This window comes from Kryptolebias marmoratus, linkage group LG17 (genome assembly GCF_001649575.2).
Source record: "Kryptolebias marmoratus isolate JLee-2015 linkage group LG17, ASM164957v2, whole genome shotgun sequence".
In the NCBI taxonomy this organism is placed as follows: domain Eukaryota; kingdom Metazoa; phylum Chordata; class Actinopteri; order Cyprinodontiformes; family Rivulidae; genus Kryptolebias; species Kryptolebias marmoratus.
In genome coordinates this window covers 17,751,736-17,770,324 of record NC_051446.1, presented here as the reverse complement: position 1 = coordinate 17,770,324, position 18,589 = coordinate 17,751,736, and the positions used below count along the sequence as shown (strand labels likewise).

At 42.8% G+C, this 18,589-nt stretch overlaps 1 protein-coding gene and 1 long non-coding RNA gene across 3 annotated transcripts in view; one reads left to right on the top strand and one right to left on the bottom strand.

Annotated features, from left to right (window-relative positions):
* The window catches only part of LOC108246190 (rho-related GTP-binding protein RhoN), a 46,247-nt gene that overhangs the window by 5,198 nt on the left and 22,460 nt on the right, over positions 1 to 18,589 (top strand). The window contains exon 3 of the mRNA XM_017433605.3: positions 16,707 to 16,816. Coding sequence (XP_017289094.1) covers positions 16,707 to 16,816 — 110 coding nt within the window. The remainder of the gene's footprint in view (positions 1 to 16,706; positions 16,817 to 18,589) is intronic.
* LOC112451214 lies at positions 8,916 to 14,294 on the bottom strand. 2 transcript variants are annotated; one of them, XR_003039998.2, is made up of 4 exons: positions 11,275 to 14,294; positions 10,974 to 11,169; positions 10,702 to 10,860; positions 8,916 to 9,061 (listed from the first exon to the last, which is right to left on the bottom strand). It is a non-coding gene; the product is annotated as an uncharacterized LOC112451214 (long non-coding RNA). The 2 variants fall into 2 exon arrangements; XR_005234334.1 differs by having other exon boundaries at positions 10,974 to 14,294.

Here is an 18,589-nt window from a genome sequence, read left to right as displayed (position 1 = left end):
AGAAAAAGAGTTTCATTCTGAACTGACGGACGAGTTAGAGAGAAGTGTTTGACGCCCGTACCGTTTACTGAAGCTAATGCTGCTTGCAGAGAAAGCACACTGTACCCTGCTTGTGTTTTTAGGCAAACATATTCCTTATTTCAGGAGATAAATGGATGGTTTGAGTAGAACTGGGTTTTTTAAGTCCTTCTGTCTTTAGATCTGGGGTTATTTGAAAAGTATTCAGGGCTACAGCCCCAAAAGTCCAGGTCTAAGGATCACGACGAGGATAAATAATAATTTAAAGAACTGCTTCTTGTTTCGAAAGCGTATTCCGGTAGACTAAATCACGAACATGGGGGTCGCTGCCAAGGTGAGCCCAAAGTGAGCTGAGGACCAACCTAGAATACATTTTTGCGAGCTGCTCGCACCAAAACGGAGCGAGTTTTTTGCCCCAAAGTTATAAACACTCAGAATCCAGCGAGGTCACGGCTGAAATTCGGCCAGCTGGTCTCAAAACCGCGGCAGCCCAGGAGAGAATCCGTCTCCTTTTCTCCAAACCGAGCCCATCTACAACAGGTAAGATATTAATCGCTTATAAGCTTTCCACAGAACCCCACTTCAGAGGGCGTGAACTGTCACTTTAAATTGTGAGGGCTGAGTTACTTTGTGGGTGACCGGGGAAGAAATTAAAGTTAGAAGAAGGGAGAATAAGAGAAGAGGACAGCTCAGTTGTTAGTCCTACAGTAATGAGACGGTGTGAGCTGCACACACACACACACACACACAGAGGATTTAATTAATCAAGCACTGACTGTGTGACCGAACACTTGGCCCTTGTCTCCTTCATTCTTCATCCCACCGCCTCATCTGTCTCCATCCGAACACGTCTGGGGTTTGAACTTCCTGCCTCGGAGGTTAAACTCCTTCCGTTTTTCTTCTCCAGAGGAACTAAACTCCTCTTCCCGTTTATTTTCTGCTTCTTCCTCCCTCGCTTCCGTCTGGCCGTTCTCTCTCAGCCTTCAGTCAGGCGGAGGCGACGCTCACGATGTCCGACAGCGATAAACCTGAGCGTTCGAGGAGTTTCTTTCCCTATTTTGTAAAAAACGAAGAGCTGAGAGACTCAAAGTAGAATCCCCTACAGAAGGTCCAGCTGTTTCCTTCCAAGCAGAAGGTCAAAGCACTTCGAAAAAACGTCAAAAAGGATTTTACATTCGGTGAAATTTATTTATTCCAGCTCGTTCACTTTGAGTTTGCAGCACATTCAGACTTCAGTTTTCTATATTTTGTCAAATCAGAGAGCTGAACAGTTACCGAAAGCCTCGAGTCCTCTTGAAAACGATCGTGCAGACTCGTTAAACGTGTCAATTTTTTCTTTTTGCCCCCTTGTCGCTTTAGATGCGAACAATAAGCTTTCCCAGACGAGGCGGCGTTATTTATTGCTGCGTTCCTCTTCTTCCCCGGTTTTCTCCGGGCGTCGCTTCGGCCTCACAAAAGAAGCAGCACAGTCGCACTGTAGCTGACAAATGACGGTCGATTAGGCCCATTGAGTCGTGCCGCTGGATCGGCAACATTTCGATTCGCAGAATTTGGACAACAGTTTTCGTGCGCCGCGCACACAAAGGAGCGCCTCAGTTGTTGATCGCAACCAGTGAATAGGATCTCATGTCGCCCTCCTCCTGCAGACACAATGGGAGGAAAAATGCAACGACTCATAATCAAAAGATGATTATAGCAGCGAGTTTCGCCTCCATTTCTCACGTTTTTAGGTTTAAAACAAGGTGGAGCTCATACATGTTTCATGAAACACCCATTTATTTACTTATTCATCTTGAGTTTATCTCAAATTTTCTAATTTGGTGAAGCCACAGGACTGGGTTTTAGTACGCTTCAACTGAGCTCCCAGCTCCGATGTCGAGAAGTTGCTCCTCCAAACTCTTGGAAAGTTTTGCAAATCTTCCATCTTGACGACTCGGAAAAGATCTGAGGTGGAAAAACGAAGAGTTCAGCTCCTGACGGATTAGTTTTACGCAGCAGATAAAAGCAGAGTGGCTTTTATAGTGTTTTTTTTCCCCTTTCTGTGCGAAAATGCGTCCGATCGCAAAATGTCTCATGAACCAAAATGGCTTCAAATGATCACGATCTGAGCGTCGATCCGTCAGGCTCTACCTGCAAAACACGGCCAAGAACAAAGACCAGATCACAAAGAAACTTAAAAAACCCCTACAATGTAAAGGCTTGTTAACTGTGATGACACAGCAGTCAGAGCTGCAGGAAGAGCTTCTTTAAATATACATAAAACGAGGACGACGCTCTAAAACCTGAAAGTCGTAATGGGCTTTTATACGTCTGGATTTGCTTCTGTCTGCAGTTTTCGCCGTGTCTCTTTAATTTGATCCATTCCTCCTAATATTCCCCGGTTGTCAGGCCCTCGGCGGTCCTTTTCAGTTCCCGTCTTTTCCGCCGAGGAGTCAAGGTCAGGAGGAGCTCCGGAGCGGGGTTGGGGGGTGGAGGTGGTAGGGGACAGCGCCCTCTCACTTGATTAGCTTACCCCGCGCTTTTCTTTGTCCGTCTCTACATCCGCCCTCCGCGTCCCTTCCTCACTCCTCCGCTCAATCTTGTTTCCTCCCCCCCGGTAATCCCAAACTCCCATCGTCAGTGGATCCTGGCGGTCCAGATACCAGGCATTACCCGCTGTAATCAGTTCACCAGGTGCTGCGCTTGTTACAACAGGAACAGAGGACCTTCGCCCTCTGGTTCTCGAAGGTCTTTCTGGTTTGAATTTGGTTTTTTGGTGACAATTGTCATTAAAGTGACAGTTCAGACCTTTTGAAATGATGCTCCGTGAAAAGAAGTAGTTCATCCTGATCAGTTTTAGGCTTAAATACTGCGAGACGTCACACTCAGAATATGCTTTGGAAAGGACTCAGCTACTCCCACACCAAATTTAGCTCAGTTATCTGTAAAACTGTCCGAATTATAGCCATTTATGTGTTTTGTACGTTCAGTGGGCTGTGGTGGGCTTTTCAAATTAGGGTTGACTCCAAAAGATAATCAGCCGTAGAGGGGCATCCAGTGATTACTTCCTGAAAGTTTCATTAAAATCTGAGCAGTGGCTCATGAGATATTTTGCTAACAGATAGACAGAGTTGACTGCAAGTAGTTAATGGCGACATGTAAAGTGAAGATCTGATCAAAATGCACGTCGGGGATCTGTCTCAGCTACGACTCAGCTGTGGAAGCCATCTTGAATTGGATGGACTGTAGTTGTTAATAACTACGGAGTGCAAGATTTAAGATTTGTGTTGTTTGAAGGCAGCAGCGGCATGGTCTTGGCCCCATTCGGACTAGCCGTTAGCTCGTCAGTCCGGCCTAACTGAGCTATCTGCAGCAGGTGAGATGTTAACGGCTCATAGCCCTTCCATGGGACGCCACTTTAAAAGATCCGAGGGAAATCAGCGTTCCTGAGTAGCTGATTTTCCAGCGTGATGTTAGAAAAAGGTCATTGGTTAGATTAAAACAGCCACCCCTGCTGTGACCTTTCCAGCCCCTGCTGTGAGTTATGTGAACATGTTCTAAAATGACTGTTTCCTGCAGCACCAGGGAATTATAAATCACTGTGTAATAACAGTAAAATCAGACATCACTCTGGTTCACCTTCTAACCTTAAAAGTGTCAGAACAGCAGACTTTGGATGCTGGAGTCATCCAAGCTGCACTTTAGCTCCTTTTTAACATTTTTTTTACTACAGATCCAGTCTTTAAAAGCTGCTCTCCGCTCCCTCAGAACCAAATGAATAAATGGACTCGCTTTAGTGACCGGTCGGTGAATACAGCCGAGCGTTTAGCTGCTAGATGTTTTCCCTGCTGAAACAAAAGTGTGATTTGGATTTAAATTCATAAAGAAACAAAAAACAAACAAAAAAGTATGCTAATGCCACTCTCTGACGTCAGCGTAAAGTGGAAAAACTAGTAGCTGTTTGCAATAACAGCTTGTTTTCTGCTGCCTTCAAGAAGTCAGGAAATCTGCATTTGGTAGTTTTTTTGTTTTTATTGCCCTCCACAGAAGGCGAAAGGGGTGACATTTTGTGTGTGAGCATGTGCGTATTCGCAAACTCCCAGAAAGTAATCGCTGGATGCACGTCTTCAACTGACTAACTGTCTGGAGTCAAACCGACTTAAGATGGCTGCCACAACCAACGGACCTTAGGAAACACAAAAATGGCTTTAGCTCTGTCATGTTTACAGCTGCTGAACTAAAAGTTGGCGCAGAAGCAGCTGAGAGTCGTTCTCCAAGCACTAATATATGTTATAATATAGGATGACACATAACTTCATTTACAAGGTTTCACCCAAACAGCGATAACTTTGTCATTTCCCAAAATAAGAGGATGTTACTTTAAAAAAAAACTGGCACGAAAGGAAGCGGGCGACACGCAAGGCCTCGAGTTTTTATTGTTATCATAGCAGAATGCATCCATCCACTGAGGATGTTGAATTCAGATACCTTGATGGCTAAAACCTCGCCTGGAAAAGGGAACCTGGGGCTCTCCTGGGGAGGGGGATGGGGGAATCAAGCCTCGGCTCCTGGGGATCGACTGGGCCGAAGGAGACAGGATGTGGGCCCACCACCTGCGAGGAGGACCGTAGAGGTCGGGTGCTGTGCGAGCCGGGCGGCAGGCCCGGAGCTTCTGTGTGAGGTAGAGCGATACCAACCAGATATAGTTGGGCTCACCTCTACTCACAGCTTGGGCTCTGGAATCAGACTCGTTGAGAGGGACTGGACTCCTTCCTCCTCTGGAGTTGCTCTGAGGGTCAGGCGGGTGTGGGAACGCTCAGAAGCCCCCAGCTGGGCGCCTCGATGTTGGAGTTTTCCCCAGTGAACGAGAGGGTCGCCTCTCTGCAGGAGGGACATTTCTGACTGGAGTTCGGATGACCAGGCCTTCTTCGAGCCTCTGGATGGCGTCCTGGAAGGGGCGCCGTCTGGGGATTCTGTTCTGTTGCCCTCCTGGGTGACTTCAGTGCCCGTGTGGGCAATGATGCATTAATTTGGAGGTCACTGGGAGGGACAGCCTCCCTGATCTGAACCCTGAACGCCGCTCTGCTCTCGGACTCCCATGCTCGGGACGGGCTGATTGCAGCCGATGTATTTTGCAGAGTCACACCGTCCTCGTGCAGAAGGAGTCTGAAGGATGCCCTCAAACGTTGGCCCGCACGCCCAGCGAGCATCACCGGCACCGCCTGCCCTTTCCAAGACCCACTCGAGTCAGCGCGTCGGTCTGTCCGCGCAGGTCAGCAGAGCCCGGAGCGCAGACCGCATCAATAATCCATCACCCATTCATGAGCAGCTCTTTATGACCACACGCACACGCGCGCGCGTCGACTCCTTAAAATCGGCACCCAGATGTGCTCCGAGCGAGCATCTGGACGGAGCGGCGGCGATAACGGCTCTAATGTTGGTGTTGGGTGTGTGAGCCGGAGGGCACACGGCGTGAACAGAAACAGCAGCGAGTCGGAGGGATGAAGAGAAAACGTCGGCGGCTTTTCCGTGGCACGATCCCGAGCTGCAGCCAGCCCGGACCGATTCTCCTCGGCTCATGCGGCCCATTAGGAGGCGGAGGGAACATTGAAAATCAATGGATCCTCGATGCGTCTCCACTCCCCATTTCCCAGGGGAGGGAGGGGGGGGGAGACGCCCGGTCCGTCTCTCAGCCGCTGGCGCACGATTCAGAGAGACACCGAGTCTGAAGGAACATAAACTCAGAAACATAAAAACAAAAAACAACTAGATGCCTTTGTTTTGAACTCATTATTCTCAGATTTACGTATTGAATAAAAAAACAAGCTGATCCTAACGTATTAGAAACAGAGTAACAAAAGGCAAAAACAAGTTTTATTATTTCTTTACTAATCTCAAATTTATTTCCATAAATGGAAACTTAATTAGGTGTTTGTTTGATATGAAATCAAACCCCTGATGAAGAAATAATCAGGAATTTCTTTTTCCTGTCGTGAACAGTTTTACTTTTTTTTTAGTTCAGAAAATAACAAGATAATTTATCAATTAATATTAATTTATTTATTAGATGTGCAGTAAGAACTGATGTATTTAAAGGCGCTTTAGTTCTCGGCGTCAAATAATGGAACGATCTTAGTGAAAGAAATTAGTATTTGGTTTAAAAAAAGGTCTGAAATCTAAATTCATTCAGGATTAAAATAGATTTTATGGGATTTATTTTAATTCTGCCACTGGATGGAAGTAAATAAGTTTACGTTTGTTGTTTTTTTAAACACATTTGTAAAGTGATTGTTATTTTTAATTGCATGTCTAATCAAAAATAATCAGATTTGATCTAATCCAGCCAGTGATTTCTCTTGTGGTTTTGTGATCCTCGGAGTTTGACAATAAAGTGAATTAAAAGCTCGAAGGTTGAGCTGAATGACTGAAGGACGCGGTCTTATTTCACACCTGAAACACCAGCTTTTCATTTTTTATTTTCAGACATTCCATCTTTTTAATGCATTATTGTGTGAACGCTGACTCAGCACGCTCCTGTTTAGTTTCTCCTGAATGGTTTACTTCGGCAGACTTTGTGCTGTTTTATCCATTTATATCTCCAAACCTTCGGCTTGAAACCTTTTCCTTCAAAAACATTGTTCTCTAAAATCTTTACTAATTTGAACTTTTTGTCACAATCTTGCTATTTTTAGCTCCTAGCAAATCTTAGATTTAAGCTACGGATTCGCAGATTTTAGCTTAAGGCTACAGTTTTGTTACTTTTAGCGATTTGGTAGATTTTTGCTTTAATTTTCTTATAGCTACATTTTAGAAATTTTTTATTTTTAGCTTGGGTTTTATTCATTTAAGCATCTAGCTAGGATTTTATTAACTTCAACATTTAGCTACTGTTCTGCTACTTTTAGTTTCTCGGTACTTTCTTGCTTAATTTTGCTTTCAGCTTTGGCTTGGCTAATTGTAGCTTATGGCTATAGTTTAGCTCATTTTAGCCACATTTTTGCTAAATTTAACTTTTAGCTATGGTTTTGCTACTTAAAGCATTTTGCTATGTTTTTGCAAAACTGAACTTTTAGCTAAAATCTTGTAAATTTTTGCTTTTAGATACTGTTTTGCTCTTTTTTAGCTGCTAGCTACTCTCTTGCTTAGTTATGCTTTTAGCTATACTTTTGCTCTTTGCAGCTTATAGCAACAGTTTAGCTAATTTTAGTAGGAGTTTTTTTTTTTTTTTTTTAACCTTTTATTTACAGTTTAGCTGACTTTAGCCACTGTTTTGCTCGTTTTGCCTTCCACAGTTTAGCTAACGAGTCATCCTCGGACCAGTCCTTCAGCTGCTCTCGTTTGTCGGCGCTGACTTGATGCTCAAAACGTTCGGAGCTGAACTCCGTGACCTCCGGCTGATAAGAACCAACAGGCGAGCTGGTCAGCAAAAACAGACGGAAAAACACTTCAAAATGGCTCCCCCGTTCAGCTTTATGTGCACAGCAAAGGGGAAGCAGTTGGTTCATTACGAGGAGTGGAAAGAGTAATTACATTTTGCGGCGCACGCTGTTTAGACTCAGAGGGTACTTAAGGGTCTGTCCGTCCACTTAAGACCCCCACAATCCCTTATCTATAATGCAGGACGGCGAGCTCTCAGTTCAGCACCGCTGCTGACGCTCGCAGCTCCAGGAGGTGGTGGTGCCCATGCTCCTGCTCTAATCACCGCTGCATGTTACGTTTCCTGTGTGCCGAAGATGACACGAGGAGCCGGGAGGCTCAACGTGACGAGGACATGCCCAGATGCTCGTCCTGTTCCCTCTGCTGGCAACTTTAAGGATGCCTGCTGGATTCCCGCTGATTTTGGGCGAAACGTGCTCACTGGCTGCGCTCTCCTTCTGTGCCCGCCGAGTTAGAAATCGAACTTCAGCGAGCTCCAGATGGGCTGTGGCTGCAACTTCAACCGAGACAGAGGAAATTCATAACCTGCAGACCCTTCACAACAGCCCCCGGTGGAGGAGCATTTGGAAGCGCTGCAGTGCATCTGTGTGTTGCTGAAAATCTGGATGTTTGGTCACGCCGCCGACCTCCACCAAACGCAGCGACGGCCGTCCTGTTGATGTCGCAGCCAGCAGACATCCCTCAGCTTTTTCACAGCAGAGAAAGAGAAAAAACAAATCCCTGGATGTTTTCTCCAGTCTCATTATTCCTTCATTTATGGATTAAACGAATCAGAAACAGTTTACATTACTGAATTTTTGAAACAACGTTGTAATTAAGGGTGACGACGCATAAGTTTTGAAGCACCTGTTACTATTCGTTATGTGATTCTGTTTCGTTGCGCAGATTTTTAAATGAAAACACGCAAATTGCACATAGAAATGTACAACTCAATCTGACGTAGTGTGCTATGACTTTTGGTAGCAGTGCAGATCAGTCTTCCGCCGCTCACGGTTTAGGAATCTGTAAAATCCGACTTGTAGATTTTTGTGAAGCCGCTGCTTGTTTGAGGCTTAACCTCGGGTCCGATTCTGTCTGCCTCTCATTAAGTCCGCTGTCAGGGAGCGAGAGACACAGGTATGCGGTTACCATGGTGACCGCAATGAGCCACTGACAACAGATTTAACATCTCTTATTATCCTAGTCCTCTACACTTCCTGTGTAGTTCATAGCAGTTCATACTTTAAAATGTGGGCACTTTTGTTCTCAGTTCAGATTACTGCAAAATTGATTTTCGGCGCCATTTTTGTCTCTGCTGTTCATCGAGTTTCCTAAAATTTGACGTCCAGTTCTGCTTGACAGGCAGTTTGTTCATTGTAACAAAGCAGGACAAAGTTGTTGATTTCCTCAGACCCTGGCTTCAAAGGATCTGAACTATCCCTATGGCCCAACAGAGCCTTAATTTCCCACAATGCCACTGATTTAGCTGAACTTACCTGGAACTCAGGTCCCCATCCTCATGTAGCCGGGACTGGGCTTGCGTGATGAGTCTGTGGCCACATAATCTGGATTATGCCGTCGTAGACGATGTCTAACGCAGCGACGCCGCCGGTCGATTTGTTCCGTTGGTTTTAGTGTCTCTTCAGCCCTGTGAGGAAACATCAGAGCGTCAAACGCCTCAGAAGTAACGTTTTTACAGCTTTTAATTGAACCAAATCGAACAGAGAGCTGAAGAACCAGCATCAGAGTAAACAGCCTTTTTTTGTTGTTAAACTGATCTGATTGTCAACAGCGAACTCAAACCGAGCAGCGGTGCACGTGCGTTGTCGTCTCTGCTGTGGTTTGACGATTATCTGAGTGAACACGCCGATTCCATATTATCGGCGCGTTTCAAACATCTCATGTGTGAAGCGGCAGCCTTTCTGGGCGCCCTGGTTATTCATTTCAAGTTGTGGCAGACTAATATGTTCATCGGGAATGATTTAATTTCCCCTCAAGATGCCAGTCTCGTCAGAAATATTTTGGAGAAGACATAAAAAAAAAAAAGGGCACGTCGAGGACAAACAGGATTTCAAATATTAATATAGATTATTGTGCTGCGATGGAAGCTGGCTGACGAAAGTGTCATAAAAAGAGGATTAAAGCTGATTTCCCGTTCGAAACCTTTCAAGGTGCGCGCGAGTTTATTTCTTCTGAATCATGCAGCATCGTGAAAGCCGCGACGTTCCCCATTCTTATCAGCCTGTTCACAGCTTTAAGCTCTGCCGCGCAAAGAAACGTCTGAAAATACAGCCCAAGCTGATTAATAATGACTTTTCAGGCTTCAAACAAAATGACTAAAAGGAGATCTGTCCGGGGCTTTAAAATCCACTAACAAGATTTACCATATATAACACAGGAGATATAACGGGAACGTTTCATAATTAAGAAACCTGCCTGTTGGGGCTCATTAAAGTCCGCTCATCGAGGAATGCAGCTCCATAAAAAAACTTGCATAACAATAAATTATGCTTTATTAAAATGAAAACTTTATGAAACATACCTGAAAGGCAAACCAAATGCTTCCACATAGTTTAACAGGCATATTTTTAGCTGTGTAAGCTTGTGTTTTGTGTATAAACTACTATATTTGGCACACAAACACACAATATTCTGATGGTTTGAATGGTTTAAATTTCTGATTTGCTCCAAATTTAAAATGCAGGGTGTGTGAATATACAATGATATGAAGTTTGCAGCAGGTACTAATGTCCTGAAAATAAATGTATATTATTTGTTGATTTTTCCTAAAAACATTGATGTTTATTTCTTGAAATGATGCAGTTCTGTTTGTGATGGAGACTCTTATTGTGAAGGACTGTGAACTGTGAGTTCTGCTGCGTCGGGAGAACTGCATCTCGGACTGATTTAACTAAAATAATCTGCACATTTTTTTGTAGTTAACGCGCTAAAAGTGCTCCCATAACCCTTGGATAGAATAATAATAATGAACAGAAAAAACACAGTCGGGTTCTGGAGCACAGCGGGGTTCACTTCCTCCGGTTCAGTCTCGAAAGACGACAACATTTTGACTTTTTTTCCTCTCAAAAATGTTTCGACTTTCATCTGAACATTGCAAATTTAATGTCAAAACTGGGAACTATATCAAGCGGCCCTAATAGTAATGGTTCTGTGGGAAGATGGCTGTAAATCCGGTCAAATTAAACGTTTTTTTCTTCTAAATGAGGTCACTCAAAGAGCTATCTACAACAGGTAATATACTAACTGTTCATGATCTTTTCACAGTACCTCTTTTCAAAGATCCAGATGATCAGTTTGAACACTGACGCAGAATATGTCATAGCCGTGGCAGCAAAATAACAGAAAATGGAGGGACTGCGTCAGCACGGCAGCTAAATGTTTAGGTGCATTTGTCTTCCTCCTCGTTCCTGCCTGCTGAGAACTGAACTGTGGGTTTAGAAAAAAAAAAAAAAAAAGTTACACTCCTACTTTTTGACAAAATACCAGCAGAGCCTTTTATCTATAATTTACAAGTTCATCGAGCGGACATAAATGCTTACCCTCAGATCCGGCTCGTCTTTCAGGGAAACAAAAAGCCGAACGTTAACCTGCGATTGTCGGTGCCGTGCGTCGTTTTCTCTCAGCCTGCGATCGATCCTCGGAGCGTCAGATTTTGTGCCGCATCAGAAACTTTCCCTGGACTCTGCCCAGGACTTCCTGCCATCGCCGTCTGTGCGTGTCACAACACTCTAAATCCTGCGAATAAAAACCACTGGTGGGCGAAAAAGCCTCCTGTTGGTTTGTGGGAACGTCACCACAGACAGACGGGATTATAAGTCGTCAGATGTCAGGAAGGCTCACCTGCTGCTGATATCATCTGGAGGAACCTCAGGGTTTAAAGTTCTGCAGCTTCTTTAGAACAAACAGCCTCTTAAATGATACGTGATGAAGGGATGAACATGATGACAGCTAGACAAACAGCCTTTTCTGCAAAAATACAGAGTGAACGCTGAGCACTGAATGAATTGGCTGAAGAAGCTAAAACTGAGTTGGTAAAGCTAAAAGAGGCAGAACACTAGCTAAAAGCTTAAAGATGTAAAATGGTAGCTAATAGGTAAGAAAGAACTAACTAAAAGGTAAAAAATAGCTAAATGCTAGTTTAAAACTAGCAAAACCATATCTAAAAGCTGAAAAAGCAAAACACCAACGAAAAGTAGCAAAACTGTAGCTAAAAGTAACAAAATGCTAACAAAAAATCCAAGTTGCTAGCTAAAAGGTAAAAGCAGCTAAACACTAGCTCAAGGGTAAAAATAGCTAGTCTTAAGATAAAAGAAGCTAAATGCTACCTTAAAACTAGCAAAGCTCTATTAAGAAATCACTAAATGCAAGTTAAAAGTAACAAAATCCTAACAAAAAGTAGCAAAATGTTAGCTAAAACGTAGAAAAAGACTGGCTGAAGATAGCAGAAAAGTAGCTGAAATGAGCAAAACACCAACTAAAGAGTAAAATACTAGCTAAAAGGTCCAAATAGCAAAAACTAACAAAAAGTAACAAAACACTAGGTAAAAGTGCTAAGGTATAAATAGCAAATTGCTAGTTTAAGGGTAAAAGTAGCAAAATGCTAGATTAAAATGAGCAAAACCCTATCTAAAAGTTAAAAATAGCAAAACGCAAGCTAAAAGTAATAAATCCTAACCAAATGTAGTAAAATGCTAGCTAAAAGGTAAACAGCAAATCACCAACTAAAGGGAAAAATTGCAAAAACTAGCTACAAGCTAAAATTAGCTGAAGGATAACTAAAAGCTCAAAGTAGCATAAGAAGACAAAAACAGAGAAAGTATGCTGAAGTGAAAGAGAATGATGCTTTTTGACAGAATATAAAGTAAATAAAAAGTGTGAAAGTTATAAAAACCAAAAGTCATATCTTGAATGTCTGAACAGAACCGAACCCTTTGGCATTTGAAGGGTTAAAAACAGCTTAAAGTGTACAGAAGTAGTCGATTTAAAAAACAAATAAAGAGGGAATAAAGAGAACAGGATCACTGTGGTGTGAATGCTGACTCAGCGTTTTCACTGTAGTAGCTAAAGCTGGACATCTGCTTTCTGGATCAGGACATTCTGCCTGTTTGGTTTATTATTTACCTGCTATGTTTACTACATATTAAATAAACATCAGTAATTCTCCAATGACACAGTGCCCTCACGTTTAGTTCCTTACGTTTTACTCAGAAACTTCCTTCTTCCTTTCGAGCTGAGCAGCCTGACCGCAGGAAGCTGTGTTTCTGGGAGCATGATTGCTGAAAAGCCTCAAAGCGGAGGCTTTAAAGCGGGACCTTTATTGACCTCTGAGGCTTCTGAATGAGAACACGCTGCGCTCCCGTGTCTTTTTCCGAGTCTGATCGGAGAGTTTTAGACGGAGACAGACGGACTGATCCTGCTGCAGCAGCAGGAATCCTCCCCGGAGGGGCATCAAACTACAAGTCCCAGAGGAAGGCCCGAAAAGCTCCCAGATCAATACACATTAGCTGCTACTCCACCGCTAACATGGATTAGTTGACATCATGAGACCTTGAGGCATGCGGTCAGTTCTGTGTGTGTGTGTGTGTCAGCGTGGATTTGTTCATTTGATGATGAGTCAAGTAAGCCTTTTTTAATCCAAGAATAAAAGACTCCCCAGGTTTTATGAGGAACTGAGACCATATTAATTTACGAGCGCGAAGGCTTTCTTGATGCTCTCCGTCTTCTGCTACTATAACAATCAGAAATGCAAAATAAAAAAGATTTTTCAGATTTGCTGGTTCTTCAGCCTGACACACACACTTCACACACTTTTATCTTTGTCTAATTCACGCACAAACAGCGCTTTGGATAAATATGCTGTGGAGTTTTCAACTACAAAAAACTACATTTCCCTTTAATCTGCCTACTGCAGATAAAAAAAAAACATTTTTAATTAGTTTGAATATAAAAGAATCTTTATTAACAGCGTAGCAATTTAAAAAAAATAACTATAAAGTGAAGAAACAGCTTTGTGTGTTGTTAAACTACTGTTAATTGTTTAACGCAAGCAAGGCTGTGTTCTGATGGGAAATAAAACCGAAACTTGTTCTTTAGCAGCTCATACACATGCCCGAACTGTTGGACTATTTGTTTTTTTTTTTATAAATGCATGCAAAGTTTGAAATGTGCAGGAAATTTGAACAAATAAAACTGCATCAAGCTCAGTCACGCAGCGACATCTTGACTCAGTCAGGCGCCTGACCTTCGGAGAAACTGCAGCCCCTTTCTTTAAAAGTCGTGGTCACAAATTTAGGGGTTTTGACTTGAAAAATCACTTCACAACTCAGCCCGTACGCCAAACAGGTGTTCTTCAGCACTCAGTTGGAGAAAATTAGACAGAAAGAAAGCAAAAGTTGGTTCTTTTAAGTGTTATAGCAGTGTTTATTTCTTTAAAAACAGGTCAACATGGAGGAGCCGTTTGGGATTGAGTTGAAAAAATGTTTAAACGTTGATCTCGTTGAGGAGAAGTTTCCCCAAAAGCCACCACCCTGCTTGATCCCTGATATTTATTCTTGTCATCTCGCTCGTTCCTTCTCGTTTTTGTTTTGTGCGTTTAGCAGCAATTCCCTCTCATATTTCCACCTAAACGCCTTCTCCTCGTCTCTACGTTTGTCCTCTTCCACCACATTTGTTTACCCACACAGACCTCGGCCGGTTTGACGAAGGTCAGTCGTGACTTGAGCTCCCATGTGGCTTTCTGGTGGCTTTGGCAGAGTGCTTTGTTTACATTGAGCGTGGACCCGCATTCCAGAACTGCATATCAATATATCTAAAGAACTACTGGGGTTAAACTCTGCTCCGTTTGATACAGTTGAGGACAGCCTCTGTTATGATTGGTTTACGGTTTGCGACGGTACCTTTAAGTCCCTTCGTGCCGCTTTTACTTCAGCCTGAAGCACTCTGGGGTTGAAAAAGACACCCTGAAACAACAACAAAAGTCCAAATGCAGACAGAAAACTTCAGTATCTACCTAAGCCAAACAGCCACATCGTTATATAAGACCACGTGACAAAGTCCAAGTCGTGATTCTGTATCTTCCCGACTCCGCTCCTCCATTTTCTAACATAATCCTCTGCCTATAGTCGGGAGGAATAGTTTTCTGTTTGCCTACACATCTTGTGTATCCGCCTCCATCAAACGCAGCGTTTGAAGCGGACCCAGGTTGGCACGTTTCGAAATTAATCCAGGATAAACAAAATGCTATCTTCCAATAACTCGGAGGAGTTTACCGGGTGGGGTGGGAAACTGGGCCCAGAACTTCTGCATTAATTCCCTGTGAAGGAGACACCTCGGAGAACATTGTTTCGCACCTTTTATGAGAAATATGAGGTGTGGCGTGCGAAGCAGCTTCAGTGTCACAGCCGGTGTGTGACACCTGAGAGCCCTGGCTGTACTGCAGCTCACAGGGAAAAAGAAACACACTTTATCTTCTTCTGACTGCAGAATTGGACCCTGAAGTAGCAATGATCTCCACAACATCCACGATAAGCTGCTCATATTATATAGATGTTCCTCACCCAGAAGGATCTATGTTAGATCTCACGATTACGGCCTCTATATTATAACCTACATGTAAGGCTTGTAAGCAGATATATCATTTGTTATTTTTGCAATAACCGGCTCAAGATGTAAGGGTAGAACCTGAGCAGAAGACATTACTCTTCTTAGCTGTAGCCTATATATGGTAGATGTGGAGTTCTTGGAAAAGTACTAACTCAGCATCTCTGCAGATGACTTTTATTTATTTATTTTCCCAGTGTCCAGTACTTCTGCCCTGAATGGTATTTCCTTTAATAACTTTAAGACTGCTTGGCTTGGACCTCTTGGTTTATTTTGCACTATTTTTATTTTCTGTTTGACCCAAAAATCTTGAACTGGCATACTGCTAAAGAAAAAAAAGAGGGCAAAAAGAAAGATAATAATTTATTTTTGCTGTATTTAGAGGGAAATATCCAAGAAGGAGTCAAACTTTTTAATCACTGTGTTTGATTTGAGTGATGCAGAGAAAAATATGAGACTGTAGAACGAATAAATGAGCAGATCTGCTCACATACATGAAGTAGACCTGTATGCTAAAAGTGACAGTTCAGACCTTTTTGTTCTGTGGAAATATCCTGAAGAATTAATATCCAACCTACTGAAGAAATTTCTGGAACCAGGATTAGAAGATGAGCTAATTCACATTTTGAGGCTCCTAAAATGCCTTTTTTTGTGTGTGGACGCAAGGCTGAAATGATAAAAAAAATAAAATAAAATCCTGTTCCCATGTGGACAAGGCCTTAAGAGCAAAGATCTGACATTGGCAAAAAAAACCCACACCATTAATAAATCAGGAACTGTATAAACTGAGGAAGATGACGACTAGATATGATGCAGGTGCGCCGACTTAAAACCGAAACCTGGTGCGACCCAAAAAGCAGGAAGTAGGAGGAAAAACTTTTCCCAAAACGAAAACAGAACCTAGAACCCAGAACCAACTCTCACAACTCTCTCACATTTTTTTGTACCCTGACACTTGCCCCATGATCCTGAACAGAACAAAGAGGATTTGGGGAAAAAATGTCTGATGGGTTGAAAAAGAAGAAACTCCTTAAAGGAACGCGCATTACTTGCTGACACCTTTTCACCCTTTCGCCTTCGACTGGGGGTGATAATGTCCGTTGTATTATCGCCCCCTCCTTTTTTTTTTTTTTTTTTGCAAATAGCTTGAAAGTGCTCTTGTTAATTGAGTTTCGTTGCATTCACGGGAATCCATTGTGGAGCACATTTTTGTTGCGTTGCCAAAGCTCAGTGTTCGGTGACAAAAGCACTTAGAGCAGACAATAAGGAAAATGCGAAGGGAATGTTGTCCTCTGTGGACAGGAATGTGTCCCTTTGCCCTGGTCGCAGTACTCAGTTCAGTCTGGGGGCCCCCCCAGCAACAAAAAGAAAAATGCCACAGTGAAATACCAGGTGACGCTTTGTTCGCCGCTCATTATATCACTGTCACATGTCCGTCTTTTGGCTCATTCAGTAAGGTCAGCTGCAGATCAGGGGGGAGCCTTCTGTTATTCTCAAAAGCAATAAATCATATTCAGTCACAGTCATCTGCAGAGGGAGGTTATGGTAATTATGTTTAATCATAGCTGCTACTTGAAAAGATAATGACCGAGTGGAAACGTGAACTCCTCTCCGACCCAGCGAGAGCGCACACAGTCCATCTGTTGAGGCCTCTGTCTGCCTCTCGCCCACAGGTTCGGCCTACTACGACAACGTGCGGCCGCTGGCGTACCCCGACTCCGACGCCGTGCTCATCTGCTTCGACATCAGCCGTCCGGAGACGCTGGACAGCGTGGTGAAAAAGGTCAGTGTCACATTACCAGAAGCGTGAATGTCACATCTTGTTTCCCTTTTTATATATATATATATATATATATATATATATATATATATATTTTTTTTTTTAATCCAAGGTACATCATGTTGCTCATTATGAAACTGGAAGTGGATTTATCTGAAAGCAGCGGTCAGATTCAGTATCTGTGTTTGCTTATTTTATACCGGCTGTAGATTTATCGATGAAACAACAACCCTCCGAACCTTCGGGAGGCTAAATCTGATTAAAAACAGCATCTTTAAACATAAAACACTGGTTACAGTAGTTGTTCTGAACACAGCTTTGACACATCAGCTCTATAACTCAGCTGTACGATTCACTCTCAGGATTTATTTTAATACTCTGACTCAACATTCTTACGATTGTTTTCTTATTTGTTTGTGTTTTTAGTTTTCCTTAGGTTTTTTTTGCAATTGGGCTACTTCTGCATACTTTGTGCTATTTTAACCTTTCATAGATCCAAACATTCAGGAGATGGGTGCTGTGACTTTTGCTTTTTATCATTTTTATACTTAATTTACAAACTTTTCTCATAATAATGCACGGAGATCTCTTCATTTCCTTCAAAAAAATATGCTTCAGCTTATTTGTGCTGTTTTTTGTCTTCTTATGCTACTTTTGGCTTTCAGCTGCTCTTTTGCTACTTTTAGTTTTGCCTAGTGCCTAACTCCTAGCTTTTAGCTAGCGTTCTGCTTCTTCTGGTGTCAGCAGTCTAGTTTCAGCTTCTTCAGCAAACCTCAGCAGTGATTCAGCTCAGCATTCAGGCTGAAAATACAAATTCTTTACTCACTTTGAGCTGCGTCCTCCATGATAGTAAAGTGCAGTGTGTGCTGTGTAACGTATTCCTTTATGGCTGTCTTTTACTTTTTATTTATTTTTCCCATTCCCTTTTGCTCAGTAAAGCCCCTTAAATCAATTTTCCCAGTATTCACTCACACAGTGTCAGCTGTCGGAGCGTTTGACGGTGTGTTTCTCACAGCGTTAGCCTCACCAGCTGCTAGCTGCACGCTAAAAACGTCTAAAATCTCATTTGCTATTAGAGACAACAAAGTTAGCAGCCTGCATGTTAAAAAAAAAGTCAAGTTTCAATGATAGGGAGATCCGTTTTGTTCATTTCAAGCCACATTCACAAAAATCCACATTTTAACTTAAACTTGCCCCTTTATTGTTTATTATTTGTTTGAAAGAGTGAAACAATCAGCCAGCGGATGATTATTTTACCCTTAAAGTTGCAGAATAATACAAGGATGCATGCCTTCAAATTGCTGCTCCGTTTCTTTTTGGCTAAATTAAAGAAGAAGATGATGTGGAGGACAATATTACAGGATTATATCTGGATCATTATGACCGGTCTGCAGATTAAAATGGGCTTTAAAATAAATGAAACCAAAATAAAAGCTGCAAAGATTCTCTTAGCGTTAATTCTGGCTCAGGTGGCATCTGTTTTTACTGGAATCTGAATTTGACCATCACCTATCTGCCTCTAACGGGTGGTGGAGTTCCACCCTCCCGCCATCGATCATCAGCGGCGTCATTGACACAAAACAAAACGTAATGTTATGCATATAACTACTGTTCCCTGAAGGAGAGGAACGAGGTACAACATATGTACTATGGGATATCACGCTCCCGCGTGTCCTGGCTGAAGACACCTTTAATCACGCCTTTAGGCAAATGACGTGATGACGTGATGACGACAAGTGACAGGCCCCGCCTGCACTATGTAACCGTCCGTCATCA